This window comes from Carassius gibelio, chromosome A20, assembly GCF_023724105.1.
Source record: "Carassius gibelio isolate Cgi1373 ecotype wild population from Czech Republic chromosome A20, carGib1.2-hapl.c, whole genome shotgun sequence".
Taxonomy (NCBI): Eukaryota; Metazoa; Chordata; class Actinopteri; order Cypriniformes; family Cyprinidae; genus Carassius; species Carassius gibelio.
Genome location: NC_068390.1, coordinates 3,371,349 through 3,388,127, shown reverse-complemented (window position 1 = coordinate 3,388,127; position 16,779 = coordinate 3,371,349). Strand labels below are relative to the sequence as shown.

The 16,779-nt window shown below is 37.1% G+C and overlaps 1 protein-coding gene across 2 annotated transcripts in view; it reads left to right on the top strand.

Moving 5' to 3' along the window:
• Positions 1-16,536, top strand: part of cdk19 (cyclin-dependent kinase 19) — a 53,360-nt gene extending 36,824 nt beyond the window's left edge. For both annotated transcript variants that reach the window (XM_052534846.1, XM_052534847.1), the window contains exons 12-13: positions 6,721-6,936; positions 13,638-16,536. In XM_052534846.1, coding sequence (XP_052390806.1) covers positions 6,721-6,936; positions 13,638-13,751 — 330 coding nt within the window. In that variant the 3' untranslated portion in view covers positions 13,752-16,536. The remainder of the gene's footprint in view (positions 1-6,720; positions 6,937-13,637) is intronic.
• Positions 16,537-16,779: the final 243 nt, after the last annotated feature.

Below are 16,779 nucleotides of genomic sequence, written 5' to 3'. Positions count from 1 at the left end.
ACTGCAAATGTCACATCAGTAACGATTTACTCAGTAATGAAACTAAAACTAATTAGGCCTACATTATGTCTCGGGACAGTTTCTTATTACTGCAATATATTTTTACATTTGTCTTGCCAAAACGACTGCACTGTTGCCGCAAACAATAAAAAACCAACAAATACATTAAGAACAAATGTTTTTGTCTCTTTGGCAAAAGAGTCTCTTTCACCAGTTTCTTTGTCTCTCTCTCAGACAAATTCTATTGTAATGTATGTAATACTCTGTATTTCGTTGCAAAAACCAAACGAGACATTTGTCCTACTTTGTTTGAAACCCTCATAAGACACTGTTAATATAATAATAATATAATAATATAATTAATTCTGCCTGCACTCACAGCAGCCCTACTCTTTTTATTCATTATTTTCTGATAATGATAATGTAATTATCTTTTGACTCCCTTGATAGTGGCACCTTCCTCAAAAAAAAAAAAAAAAAGTAAAAATAAAAACTCTGTTGTAGGAGATATGCGAGCGAATAATAGATTTAAAATAGTGGGTGCTTGCTTTCCGAAATGGAAAACGAATACAGCTCGTTATCATACTGTAAAAAAATTATATGATAAAAAGTCATGATAACATATTTTTAAGTTAGACTTTAATTCATAGAAATAATTGAAGCAATTTAAATATTATAATATATATATATATATAATAACCCACAGTAACACATTTTGACTGATTAATCGTCCCATTTTCATTTGTTGCATGTTTTTTTAAAAACACCCTAAAATAAATTAAGTTTTGAGAGTAAAAATTACAAATAAGTCAAGTGTAAACCACATTTTATTACATTCAGAATAATAACTGCAAGCCTATGGCAAGCCAAATTAACTTTTATTCATTCACAGGATATGTATTCTTGATATCAACAATTCAATTTTCACTAGTAACAATGTTAATTCTTGATATCAGGAATTAGATTTCTACTAGTAACAATTGGTGTTTTTGATATCAACAATTCAATTTCCACTAGTAACAATGTTAAGTCTTGATATCAGGAATTGTATTTTCACTAGTTAAATGTCACCATAGGCTTCCATTCAAATTTAATTGTTGATATCAAGAATTTCCTTCTAGTTGAAATTCCGATTTCACATACAGTACAGACCAAAAGTTTGGACACACCTTCTCATTCAAAAAGTTTTCTTTATTTTCATGACAATAAAAATTGTAGATTCACACTGAAGGCATCAAAACTATGAATTAACACATGTGGAATTATATACATAACACAAAAGTGTGAAACAACTGAAAATATGTCATATTCTAGGTTCTTCAAAGTAGGCACCTTTTGCTTTGATTACTGCTTTGCACACTCTTGGCATTCTCTTGATGAGCTTCAAGAGGTAGTCACCTGAGAGTGTCTTCCAACAGTCTTGAAGGAGTTCCCCGAGAGATGCTTAGCACTTGTTGGCCCTTTTTCCTTCTGTCTGCGGTCCAGCTCACCCCTAAACCATCTGGATTGGGTTCAGGTTCCGGTGACTGTGGAGGCCAGGTCATCTGACACAGCACCCCATCACTCTCCTTCTTGCTCAAATAGCCCTTGATGCCTTCAGTGTGACTCTACAATTTTCATAGTCATGAATGAGAAGGTGTGTCCAAACTTTTGGTCCGTACTGTATCAGAAATGCAATTCTTACTAGTAAAGACCTTTATTTTTGATATCAGTAATCACGTGGTTACTAGTACAGACGTCTATTCTTGATATCAACAATTAAATTCTTGATATCAACAATTTAATTGTCACAATGTTCATTTCTGATATCATGAATGTGATTGTTACTAGTAAGAAAGCCCTTTTAGATATCATAAATTATCATCCCAATTGTTGATATCAGAAATACATTTTCACTAGTAACAGTTACATTTTTGATATCAACAATTAACATTTCAACTAGTAACAACTAAATTGTTGATATCAAGAATTCACATTTTTACTAGTAAAAAAAAGAATAGCTATGGTAATGAGATCATGAATATTAATGAGACTTTCGACACTCCTCCTTTTTCATCATTGGCCAAAGATGGCAGAAGAACATCCATGTGCAGAAACGGCTCCTCTTTTATTTATCTGCTTTGTCAGTGAAACTTGAAAAGTATATATTATAGCTGGATTCATTTTTTTTATTTTTGTTAATTGTAAAAAATAAATAAATAAAATTTATGCTGTTTTTTTTTTTTTATTGGCCACCAAGTCCTTCGGATAATTAAAGGAAAAGTCAACAAGGCATTAATTTAGTTCAACAAATAACTTAATGTCGCTTTTTCAGGTGTTTATTTTTGGTTTTATTACACTTTCTTCTAATACATAAAAGAAAAAATACAACTAAAAGAAAAAAAAATACAGATAATAATGCATCATACAACTACAGGACTTTTTTTTTTTTTTTTGAATATCGTTGGCTACATGAATGAGTCGTGTCCTAATAGGAATAATTTTTATATAACATGTTGTCCGGTTCTTGAAGCATCGGTGGACAAGAGGAATGGTAAATAAATGTACACTGTTATACAAGCTGTATACTCACTAATTTACAATGTAGGAAAGAGTCATTTCTTCAGTTTCGTCATATGAAATGATAAAACAAAATATAGCCAAAAAGGTGAAGAGTCCAACGGTTGGCATAAGCAGTAATTTAGGATCATACAAACAAAGAAGGATTTTTTTTTTTCAGTTTTCCACAATGTTTACAGGTAATCCAGTATCACTTTAAAGTGGAAGCAATGCACAGACCCGATTAAACATGGTACAATTCACAATGACGGTGAGAAAAAAAAAAAATGTTTTTTAAAAGAATCGTTCTGAATAAGTCAAACATGACAAACAGCTGAAAACCATAATAAATACAAAAACAACTGTATAAATAACTGTATAAATAAAAGATTAGAAACATGCACATCAGCACCACACTCTATTTAGCATAACACCGCCTGCAATAGTCTATTGGGTGAACAAGAATGGTAACGTATTCCTAGTACACAGATTCCACATATTTCACATAGCCATATCTCTTTAAATTTATTTCGATATATACTCAAAAAAGTGTCTTAAACAAGTCTTAAATAATATAACGTGGTCAGTCTGGTTGCTTTTTTAATTGATATATTTCTAATGTATGCAATGCACACTGATGCTATTTAATTTGAAATTAAATGGCATCCAAAGGGTATCTTTCCAGAGCTAAAGGGTATCTTTGAAGGGTATCACATGAAAAGGTATAATAAAACGTTCTGATATCCTAGTGATTACTGACATCAAAAATAAAGGTCTTTACTATTAAGAATTGTATTTCTGATATGTGAAATCAGAATTTCAACTAGTAAGAAAGCAATTCTTGATATCAACAATTAAATTTGAATGGAAGCCTATGGTGACATTTAACTAGTGAAAATACAATTATAGATATCAAGAATTAACATTGTTATTAGTGGAAATTGAATTGTTGATATCAAGAATACATATCCTTCGAATGAATAAAAGTTAATTCGGCTTGCCATAGATATGTGCATTTAGAATTGTAACTAGTAACAAATGCATTTTGATATCTGTAACATTTAACATTTAAACATATTAATTTTTGATATCAATAATTGAATTCTTGATATCAACAAGTACATTTCCACTAGTAACGATGCTTATTCTTGATATCAACAATGACGTCATCAGTCGTAGAAATAAGTTTATCATATCAAAAATGAAATTACAACTAGTAATACACATAATTCTTGATATCAGTAACTTAATTCTTACATGTTAAAATTGCATTTTCACTAGTAAAAATTCAAATTTTAAATATCATTAATTCCTTTTTGGATATGTGCATATAAATGAACTCCTTTTTGGAAATGTGCATAATTAAAGTGCAACCCTTTATGAATGTGTATGGTGGATAGACGACAAGGTAAAGAGTCCAACAGAGAATGGGCAAATTCAATTGCCCTCTTGTGAAAATAAAACACTTCTGTAGAATATTTGTAATAATTATTTTGTTTAAATTTTGGCACAGGCTATTTAACTCCACCTACCAACGTCTGGTAGTGTTAAACAATAATATAAAAAGACCTGAGTATTATGTTGTATTCTGTGGTGCAGATGATAGAGCACAAAGCAGATGTTTTTTTTTTGAAGCGACAGACCCGGGTTCGATTCTGCCTTCTGCCGAGCTCTATCTTCACCCTTTTCACGTCCTGTATCACATCGGAAAGGCATATATTTTCTATAAAACTCGATAATTAAATTATCGAAAAAGTTAAAAATAATGTGGATATTGTATAAGGTTAGGGATAGTTTAGGGGCGGCATCCATTTAATAATTTTTAAATAAGATTATAATGTACACTCAATATGTTATTATTGCAGCCTATACTGTTTTATAATGTGGCCTACTATAATAATGAGGTGCACATATTGGTCACTACTTGCACTAAGTAGCACCAACAGCATAAAACTACTATTACTGTAAGAAAATACTCATATTATTAAATAGTGTAAATACAATCTATTGCTAATAAAATATGCTATTTTCACTTAGTGTAAATATAATTAATTTTATTCAAATAGCCCCTGCCAAAATCTAATTGTAAACTATAAGCCAATTTCAAGTGGAAGATTAAGGCTGTGATGTTAAGTTTATCCACTAGAGAGAGCCAGATTATAAGGATTTATTTAATTGAAAATAAATGCAATAAATGTGTATAACCGTAGTGTAGAGACAGTAGTTTAATATTATTAGTGTGCATAGAAATATGTGAAATGCTTGGAGATCATTTACCCCTATAAAACAAACTTGATTAAATATACAGTATCTCACAGAACTGTTATATAAAAATTATTCCTATTAGGACACGACTCATTCATGTAGCCAACAATATTCCAAAAATAATAATAATAATAATAATAATAATAATAAAGTCCTGTAAAATGTTTGTATGATGCATTATTACCTGTTATATTTTTCCTTTTGGTTGTTTTTTTTTTTAATTTGATGTAGGCTATTAGAAGAAAGTGTAATAAAACCAAAATTAAAACCCTGAACAAACGACATGAAGTTATTTTTAAAACAAAATGAATGAATTTTTCCTTTTAATTATCCGAAGGACTTGGTGGCCAAAAAAAAAAAAAAAAAGAAACAGCATCGATTTACTTTTTTACAATTAACAAAAAAATTTAAAAATGTATCCAGCCATAATATAATTTTCAAGTTTCAACGACAAAACAAATAAATAAAGGAGGAGTCGTTTCTGCACATGGAGGTTCCTCTGCCATCTTTGGCCAATGCTGACTCTAGAACGAGGGGTGTCAGAAAATCTCATTAATATTCATGATCTCCTTTATTTTTGATATCAGTAATCACGTGGCTACTAGTACAGACGTCGATTCTTGATATCAACAATTTAACTGTTGATATCAACAATTTAATTGTCACTAGTAACACTGTTAATTCTTGATATCAACAATTCGATTTTCAGTTGATTCTTGATATCAGGAATTGTATTTTCACTAGTTAAATGTCACCATAGGCTTCCATTCAAATTTAATTGTTGATATCAATAATTGCTTTCTTACCAGTTGAAATTCTGATTTGTTCCCATTTTCTCTCCACTCATTTGTTTCCATTGTTACTCATATTGTTCTCACCTGTTCTGATTCTGTTAATCATCTATTTAAGCCCTCAGTTTTAGTTCGTTCCATGTCTGGTATTGTTTGTATGTTTCAGTTGTTATTATTTTGTTATAATAAATATTCCCATTGTTAGTTTGTTCTCCTACATTCTGTGCTTGATCCTGCACAGCACGTCACAGATACATGCAAGTCACAATACCTTTTTATCATCTCTCTCTCTCTCTCTCTCTCTCTCTCTCTCTCTCTCTCAATGTATAGTTAATCCTGAAGTTAAGCGATCTTGAGACAATTCACTTAAACCAATCCTTTCTCACTCCATATATGCTGGCACAGGACAATAACTAAAGCCTCTTTCACACAGAAATTCTGGAAAATACACGGATAATGTGTCCCGGGATTTTTCCCAGGATCGTTTGATTGTGGTGTGTGTGTGTTCAAACCTTCACACACATTCTGTAAAGACACGTGACATTACAACATGTAATGTAACGCATTCTGTTTCACCTAACCTGGCAAATGATCGAAGTCGTGGCCTAATGGTTAGAGAGTTGGACTCCCAATCGAAAGGTTGTGAGTTTGAGTCCCGGGCTGGCAGGAATTGTGGGTGGGGGGAGTGCAGGTACAGTTCTCTTTCCACCTTCAATACCACGACTTAGGTGCCCTTGAGCAAGGCATTGAACCCCCAACTGCTCCCTGGGCGCCGCAGCATAAATGGCTGCCCACTGCTCCGGGTGTGTGTTCACAGTGTGTGTGTGTGTTCACTGCTCTGTGTGTGTGCACTTCGGATGGGTTAAATGCAGAGCACAAATTCTGAGTATGGTGAAAATCATTATATTCACCAATATATTGCACAATAAAACCGTTATCTTTGAATACTTTGTGTGTTCTGCCACTGTATTCTTCTTGTATAATGTGGTCTTAAAACAGTTTTACTGTATTGTAAAATAATAAAATCATGAAATTAGTAATGCCCGTGGAAGTGGCTATTAAGCTTTCATTGCTTAAAAAATAAAGATGGCATTTAAAGCACAGTGTTGTTTTTTATTGTCTTTAGAATCAGACGCAGCAGCATCAGCAGACAGCTGCACAGACGCAGACACAAATGCAGACACAACAGGCTCCAACACAGCAGAGCTCAGCGCAGACAAATGGCACATCAGGCACTGCAGGGGCCAACACGGGCACCTCCATACAGCATGGACAGGAACAGGGGCCACCCAACAAAAAACCTCGCACCTCAGGAACCAGTGTTCTTCAAACAGACTACCAGGTTAGAGAAGCACCTCAAGGGGACATTCCTTGTTCATATTCATTGGATTCATTCAAAATACCTTATTTATTAATTCATGATAACTGATTGATTTATTTGAATTTACAAAAAAATGGCATGTTAAACAAACCTAACATTTTACCATCCTTCAGAAATCATTCTTATATACTGATTTGATGCTCAAAACACGTTTCTTATAGTCAATGTTGAAAATCATTGTGCTACATATTTTTGTGGAAAGATAATTCTTTGAGGAATAGAAAGTTCAAAACAAGAATTTATTTTAAATTTAAATATTTTCTAAAAGTTTAAATGTCTTTTGAATCAATGTGTCCTTGCTTAATAAAAGTATTAATTTCTTTAAAAAAAAAAAAAAAAAAAAAAAAACAATTTCCCCAAACTTTTGATCATGGGTTTACATGTCGTCACTGAGTTTTTACAAAACAGACGTATATAAAGAAACATATCCCACATATACCTTTCATCATTGACCAATGTGTTTAGGTTAACCTCACGAGTTGTTTAGTTTAAATCAAGTTCACACACAATAGAGCCTAAAGGTTTGTTATATATAGTTAATACCAGTGATAAGATAACTGATAAGCAGTTTAACTGCGTATGGAAATGAAATTTTGACCTTTTTTTTTTTACTGTACCCATTGTTTATGGACTAGTGAATTTAGGAATGGGCCATTGTGGACAAATGAGCATCCTGTCTTTATCAGATGGACTCGATGCTTTAAAGATTAAAGTAAGGCTTGCAAAATAATACTCTAGAAAACTCAGAATTTCGAAAAATGTTCACTGCAAGCTGAGATAAAATGTGCCACGGCAATGGCAGAACTGGGCCACAAGATAAAAACGCTTTGCTCTGTATCCCTCAGGAATACAAACTAATGCGAGCGGAGCCTAGACATTGTGACTCATTACATTGAGCTGTATCACTGAACAATGAGACAATAACGCAAAACCAGAATATGCCCATGAGTGTTAGAATCCAAAAATGGAGGCACACATTCTATTGGGGCAGCTCGACTCAATACATTACTATCTGCAGGATCTGATAGTCATAAAAATTATCTCTGAAATGGCACTGAAAGTGCTTGAGCTCGCAACAGAAGCTTTCAAAAGGTTTATACCCTTCTTAAAATTGTCTGCAAGCTCGAGCTGTGAACCCCGCAATCCTAATCCTAGTGCCTCGGCAGCAGCGTTACCTGAATCACGGGATGCAGATGCTTGTCCCTCATCTTTTGAGAAGCGGGACGAACACAAATGGAACATTCTCATTGGAAACTCTCAGACAAGCTCAGCCCTTGTGCACCAAACCCGCAAGCTCCTAACCAAGACACATGACAGTTTCAACATTTTTACTTTCCCCATTAAGTCCCATGCAGTGCTACTAAAAGTATTATTAAGTTTTATAAGTATGCACTAATAAATTACTTCTACTTATTCCAAATTACTTTATAAACTGTAGTTGCATTAATAGACTATACAATTGAGTTCTTCATTCATTGTCACTTTAATTAACAAATGTTTTATTGTTCAATTAGCTCATATGTAAAGTGCCACAAATGCTAATATATATATATATATATATATATATATATATATATATATATATATATATATATATATATATATGTGTGTGTGTGTGTGTGTGTGTGTGTGTGTGTTTGTCCTTAAAGGGGGGGTGAAATGCTATTTCATGCATACTGAGTTTTTTACACTGTTAAAGAGTTGGATTCCCATGCTAAACATAATAATAATAATAATACATCAAACTTGTATAGCGCTTTTTTGGACACTCAAAGACGCTTCACATGGGGAAACAAACAAAACAAAACAAAACAAAACAACAAGGGTTTAGGGAAAAGCTAGTTTGAACAGGTGGGTTTTGAGTACTGATTTGAAGTTTGGCAGTGAGTCCGAGTTTCTGATGGATGTAGGGAGTGAGTTCCAGAGGGTGGGGGCAGTGATAGCGAAGGCTCGATCCCCCAAAGTCCGTCGGTTAGTGCGGACGATCGGAGCAAGGCGGTTTGTGCCAGCTGAACGGAGGTGGCGGGTGGGTTGGTGCTGTTCCAGGAGCTCAGTGAGGTAGAGTGGGGCCAGGTTATGGAGGGACTTATAGGTGAGGAGAAGGAGCTTATATTGAATGCGATAGTGAACAGGTAGCCAATGGAGCTGACGGAGAACGGGGGTGATGTGTTCTCTTGACCGGGTGTGGGTTAGGAGGCGGGCAGCTGAGTTTTGGATGTATTGCAGTTTTTGTAGTTGATTGGTAGGAAGTCCGTATAGAAGGCTATTGCAATAGTCAAGTCTTGAAGTTATGAATGCATGAATGAGAATTTCAGCTGTTGCCAAGGTAAGGGAGGGGCGAAAGCGGGCAATATTGCGGAGGTGGAAAAAGGATAGTTTAGTGATATGGTTGATGTGTGTTCGGTATGAGAGGGTGGGGTCCATTATGATGCCAAGGTTTCGGACAGAGAGGGAGGGGGTGACAATATGTCCGTCGATAAGGAGAGTAAAGTTCTGAATAGAGGAGAGGAGAGATTTTGGGCCCGTGATAAGGAGTTCTGTTTTACTGCTGTTGAGTTTAAGAAAATTATTGTCCATCCAGGCTTTAATGTCAGAAATGCAATCGGTGATGGTGGAGAGAATAGCCGGGGAGATGGATTTGGTGGAAAAGTAGATTTGGGTATCATCTGCATAGCAGTGAAAATGGAGTCCATGGTTGCGGATGATCTGACCGAGGGGAAGCATGTAGATGGTGAAGAGGAGGGGGCCGAGAACGGAACCTTGGGGGACGCCATGGGTGACAGGGGAGGTGTGGGAGTTGCAGTTATTAACAGAGACAAAATGGTGACGATCAGAGAGGTAAGATGTGAGCCAGCGAAGTGCTGTACCAGAGATGCCAATAGATTGAAGACGATGGAGAAGGACAGTATGGTCAATAGTGTCAAATGCAGCGGAGAGGTCGAGGAGAAGGAGGATGGATATGAAACCAAAGTCGGCAGCAATGAGGAGATCATTTGTGACTTTAAGAAGGGCTGTTTCTGTGCTGTGGTGTGGACGGAATCCGGATTGAAATGTTTCGAAGAGTTGAGAGGAGTGGAGATATTGATGGAGTTGTGTGTTTACGGCGCGTTCCAGGATTTTTGAAAGTAACGGAATATTGGAGATGGGTCTGAAGTTATCCAGATTGTCAGGGTTGAGGCCAGGTTTTTTCAGGAGGGGTGTGATGGATGCAAGTTTTAGCGGGGATGGAACAGATCCAGACGTAAGGGAAGTGTTGATGATGATGGTGATGAGAGGAATAAGGGTTTCTTGACAGCTTTTGAAGAGAGGAGAAGGGATCGGGTCAAGCTGGCAGTTTGAGAATTTCATGGTCGAAAGGAGTTTGGAGGTGTCAGAGGGAGACAGTGGAGAGAAGGAGGAAAAGCTGTGGTGTGTGAGCGGAGGGAGTTGATATTCAGAAGGAGGAGAAGCGGAGGAAGTGGATGCTAGTGAACAGTGTATTGTATGGATTTTGGTATGGTAGGATGACAGAAAGTTATTGCATTTGTCTATAGTGAATGTGGAGGTTATATTGTCCTTGGGTTTGGTCAGTTTTGCAAATGTGGAGAATAATGTGCGGGGGTTAGAAGAATTTGAGTGGGTGAGTTGTGAGTAGAAATTGGACCGGGCAGTTTTGAGAGCAGAATTGTATGTGGTTATGGCGTGTTTGTAGGCTTGTGCATGGACAGTGAGACCGGATTTTTTATGGATCCTTTCAAGTTGTCTTTTTTGTCTTTTGAGAATGTGAAGATCTGGGGTGTACCAAGGAGCAGAGGTGGAGAAGGAGACTGAGGCGGTTTTAAGAGGGGCTATTTGGTTGAGGCAGGTGGAGAGTGTGTGGTTGTAGAAATTGACTAGATCAGAGGCAATCGGATCGGAGGGAAGTGAAGAAGTAGAGATGGCATGGGATATGGATGAGTTGAGAGAGATGGGACTAATAGATTTCAGGTTTCGAAATGTAATTGTTCTTGTGTGTTTGATGGTAGGAGAGGGGGTAATGACATCCAAGGTGATGGCCAGATGATCAGAAATTGTGAGGTCAGTCAATGAAAGGTTATGTATGGTGAGGGAGGGTGTGGAACAGACCAGGTCCAAGATATGTCCATGATTATGTGTGGGTGAGGTGACATGCTGGGTAAGGTTGAGGCAGTTTAAAATGTCCAAAAAGTCAGATGTGAATTTTGCTGTCGGAGAGTCGATATGAATGTTGAAGTCACCAATGAGGAGAACGGACGGAGAAATGGAAGACAGCTGAGTTACGAAGTCTGTGAAATCAGAAAGAAATGATGGACAAAGTTTGGGAGGGCGGTAGATGACTGCAGCAGTGAGTGATTGGGAACCAGGAAGTCTGAAAGCCAAGTGTTCAAATGAGGATACAGCCGGGATGGGGATGGGGCGGATGGAGATATCGCTGCGGTGAATAACTGCGATGCCACCACCTCGCCGGTCCAGACGGGGGTTGTCAATGAAGGAGTATCCAGGTGGGGTGGTCTGATTTAATGCAAAGTAATCCATAGGTTTATGCCAGGTTTCGGTAAGACAGAGAAAATCCAGTTTATTGTCAGTAATGAATTCACAGAGGAGCAGGCTTTTATTGTTGAGTGATCTTGTATTGAATAGCGCTGTCTTAAGAGGCTTTTGTTTTGAAATCCAAATGGCGGAAGTTGAGACGGGCAGGAGGTTAGATGAAGTCGCGTGAAGAGTGCGCGGATGACGTATGCGGATGTTGTTGTTGCGCCAGTTTCCAGGCTGGAGTGAACTTCGGCCGGACCAGAAAGATGGAATACTGTTTTCGGCACTGAAGTAGTAGTGAAGATTACGACGGGAGCCTCGGTGGATATAAGGGCGACGACGAAGAAGACAGTGTTGTTGCAGAGTAGAGATGATGTCCAGTGAAGGAGGTGCGCGGTGGTTAAATCTGAGAAGCTGCAAGGACGTGTATCGAAGTGCCATGGTCAGAGCCGTAGATGACAGAAAGGCCAGCAGGAAAGTCATAAACAGTAGTAGCCGCATAGCTGACAGGCTGCTCCGGAGTGCAGGCCGGCCAGTAACCGGGCTGTAATCCACTGCTCGAGCAGAAAATAGCGGGGATGGGCCGAAGGCAACCCCGGGGGCTAGCTTGTTGATGGTCACAGCAGAATCACAACGTGACGGGCAGCAGATGCGGCGACCAGGCAAAGACACAATCCAGATCTTGAGGTAGGAACAGATACCACCGGTACTAAACAAAGTCAGTAGGTAAAACCGTTTTTGTTACAAACAAACTTTTTCGTCCGGAGTGAGAAGCGGCAGCCAAAACGCGCCAGCGTCCTCTCAGCGTCGTCCTCTCAGCGTCGCATCAACATGGACAAAGTTTCAAAAATTAAGTTGTTCCCAAAATACTCCTTCCGGTTTGTCACAAGTTTGGGAAAGTTTTTTTCGAGTATGGCTCTGTGTGACGTTAGATGGAGCGGAATTTCCTTATATGGGTCCTGAGGCACTTCTCCCGGAAGAGCGCGCTCCCGTATAGCAGAGCACTGAGAGCACAACAGACTTCACTGATCAGAGCGAGAGCGTCGAGAAATGTCACAAAAGAAGTGTGTTTTTGGTTGCCAGGGCAAGACAACCCTGCACAGATTACCAAAAAAAAAAACAGCATTAAGGGACCAGTGGATGGAGTTTATTTTTACAGAGCATCAACGGAGTTGTGCAAGTGTTTGTTCCCTGCATTTCGAAGATGCTTGTTTTACTAACAAGGCCCAGTTTGACGCCGGATTTGCATATCGTTTATTTCTTAAGGATGATGCAGTCCCAACGAAAAAGGTTCATGATCGCAGGCGGTGAGTAAAACTGCTTCAAATATCTCTGCCTCCTTGTTAGTGCGTCCGCCTCCCATGCCGGAGACCCGGGTTCGAGCCCCGCTCGGAGCGAGTCGTTGCTGCTGCTGCTCTCGTTCAGTTTCAGCCTCTGGATCTGATTCTGGATCATAAATAAACGGCTGAATCTGACTGTTAGCCATGGTTTGTTTTGGATGATGGTTTTTTCCTCACGGTAATGTCACAGCTTCCAAACGCTCTCAACGCAAAAGCCTACTGGCGCTCGTGATTCTTTAGCTCCGCCCACACGTCACGCCTCCAGCCGGTCGTGTTTTTCCTGGAAAAATCGGTACAGACTATCTTTCTCTTATGAATATAATAAAACTAAAGACTTTTTGGAGTTATGAAGGATGCAGTACTACTCTATAGGTACTCAAGATTAACAGGATATTGAGTGAAAACGAGCATTTCACCCCCCCCCCTTAATGTATTTGTAAACATTTTAAGGGACAGTGAATATGAATGCAGTTATTGTTCAATAAAGTTGAAGCACTTTTAAAACACAATTACTGACATTTTCCCTTTTTCAATGACCTAATTTAAAGTGAGAGCTATTCACTTCTTATTACCAAATAACAATTTCTTTACTATGAGCTAATTAAATATAAAAAAATTTGTTAATTACAGTGACAATGTATTATCTACAGTTTATCAGCTATGAATTAACTATGAATATAAATTAATATTTTGTTAATGATTTGTGTGTACACTGCTTGGTCCTGCAAAATGCTTAATTTTGTAATAATAATAAATAAAAATTACACCTTTTTTCTCCTTTCTTCATTGCAGCACTCCAGCTCACGGCTTGGATACCAGAGCAACGTTCAAGGCTCCACCCAGTCTCAAAGCACTATGGGATACTCGTCCTCATCTCAGCACTCTCATCAGTCTCATCGATACTGAGACTCAAAAACATACATAAGCACTTAAAATAAATATTAACCACAAGCATAAAACCAGGCAAGTCAGTGTTGTCATTCAAATAAATTTCTGGGTCGGTCCTGTAATATTGCCCCAATATAAACATAGAATCCAAGTTTATTACCTTACAAAGCCTCCTGCCATCCCACAATTCTCAGAAAATGCTACTCCAACCAAAGCACAACTTTACAATCTCTTTCTTTCAATCAGAGCTCCTCTGAAGAACAAGAGCCAAAATCATCAATCAAAATGTTGTTTTCCTCAAACTCTCAACAGTTTTTCAATACATTAAAACATCCACCAGCTCCAAAATCAACAATACCTAAAGGTCTGCTGTCTGTTTAGCATCTTACTCTAGCTTACTCATTTTTATTTCAACAACTGTTAGACCAAAACTGTCTCAAAATGATCAGCCAAATGCTGTTCAGGTCATAGCTACAGATAGAAGTGACATGAGGATTGTTACAATGGCTCATAAAGCTGTTTCCCACTGACTGACACCAAAAATATTTCATTTCATCATAGCTACCAAATCTCACCCTCTTCCAGTTTTCCAGTGACAAGTAACTGATGCATGACGTGACACAGATGTGATGTACAGTCATGAGGAAAAGGATTTTGGACCAGTGAGTTGTGAGGTTGCATTGATAGGACACAAGGTTCCAGTTCATGGAATAATTATGGATATGTGCAATGCTGTATCTGTCCTTTTGGGCCTACAACTGAAAATTGACTAGTGGGACAGCAGACTAATGCAGTAACAGTAAAACAATCCAAAATTGTACATCACTGATTGCACCTAAACCCTTTCTGAGATTCCCCTTATGCCAACCCTGAAGCAGAGCAAATAGAAACATCTACGGTATATAAGCAACTATACATAGAAACCGAAATCCGCTCTTATCTTTTTCCTCCTCTTTCCCAGTAAAGGGAGCTGCCTGCATGTACGGACAGTCGAGCAGAGACTGGATTTGTGTAACATATGTGTGCATATTTTAAAAACTGAACAAAGAGCATCTCTCATAGCTATCATGCACCACTGCATTATTACACATATCTTCTTTAGTTGTGTAAGAGTTTTTTATTTTATTTTATTTTTTTGTAGTAAAGTATACACTCACACAATATACTTTTCATCTCTTTTTTGCATTAGTTATAATAACAACCAATAAAAATAACATCTGCTATCGAAAACAAGGACATGGTTTACTATTTTTCTTTTTTGATAAAGGACATATTTTAGGATATTGGTCAGGACTAAAATCCCTAAATCTGGGTGTGCGCGTGCGTGGATATACTTGCATGTGTGTGAATATCCAGGGCAGCTAGCAGTTGAACTGCTTCTGTGACTGTTATTTCTTGTCTCCTTTTTGTGTTTTATAGGCTTTTATAATTTGTTTATTGTTGGTTATTGTTTTGAAGTGCAGTTATTTCTTTGTGTGATTTGAGCTCGGTTTGTGGACTGGAAGTGAGAGTTCTTTCAGAGCACTGGATCAAACAAGGACAACTGATGCACTCCTCTGACATAAAGTTGGATATCTCATCAGGCAAAGCTGGAGACTTCAGCTGTGTTTATTACAGGTGTTTGAAACACTTAAACTTTGCAGTGTGTTAGACATCTGCGAGTCATTTCTGTTGCAGCTTGGTGGAATTTAGAAGCTCAAACAGGTTTCTAAGGAAATCTTGGAGCTTGAGTCTTTCGATGTCTCTTGCTTTAAACTTTATGAAAGTGAGTCAGTTTAAAATACCCTGAAGGATAATGTTACATGCAAGTGTATTGCAGTCACCCAGCATGAATTGTTGAGACTGACAGCTTTTTTAAGATTTTAACCAAAATGTCTGCAGAACTAATGTAGCTAATGGTCAGTTTCTGCCATCATACTCATGGGTTTCTCTTCTGTCCTATCTTAACATTCCATGTTTTTCTGTAATGTGCTTTGTATTTCTGGCAAAAGTCATCAAAAGCTAGTGTTATTTCACAATTTTTCTACCCCCTGTTCTGAGTTTCTTCACACATCAAAGTGAGGTGTACAGTTGGGTGGGTCAAAATATTTGAGACCAAATCTGAGAATCTTTTTTTTTTTTTTTAAAGCCTAGATATTATATGAATAAAGGTTTATGATTGAAAAAATTGGTTGTGACAAAGTATAAATATATAAGATTCTGCACTTTCTAGGTTGCCAATGAAAAGATTAGTTTTTTTTTTGGGGGGGGGGGGGGGGTGGCTCTCTTAAAGGCACACGTGTTGTTTTTAGAACATTCTCAATCATGCCATTTAACATGGGTAGATTTTATGTTGCGTAGCAGAAGAAATGTACTTTTTTTTTCTTGTTCACTTTTTAAATGTAAATTGTTATGCCAGTTATTTAATATATGATGACAGTTTTTTTTTTTTTTTTGTCTTTCTTTTTTTCTTTTTATTAGAATAAAAAAAGCATTTTCAATATTGTTCTTAGACTTTTGGGGACTGCTGTTCAAAATTTCTGATATTTATAATCTTGAACTATAGGATACAGAGGGGGTGGATTTTTGAGGAGTATTACCAGCCACCATTGACTGAAATAATGATTTGTTTCATATCATGTTGTTTATTTCATCATAATAAGAGGAACAATGTTGTACAATGTAGAAGTTGGTGCATATCATATTTGATGTCATATCTTTAGTGTAATAGTGTTTTAACTTCTCGCCTGTTTTATTAATTTTTCCCAAAATTCTGAGCAGAATCAACTGAGAATGCAAATAACAAAATAAATAATGACAAACATATTGTTTATGTGGATCGTGACATTTACAGTGGAAGATTTAACAACAAATTTGATATTTTTTCTTTAGAATTCAAAGAAGGGGATAGGATTTTCAATTTAACCAGCTACCATAATTTTAGTTTCATTTAAGCACCTAACCAGGCGCTAGTTCTACATCTAAAAAAAAAAAAGCCCCAAAGCTGATAGTCATCCCCATGTAGCGCTCAAACCCGCCACACATTCATACATGAATGACCTGAAGA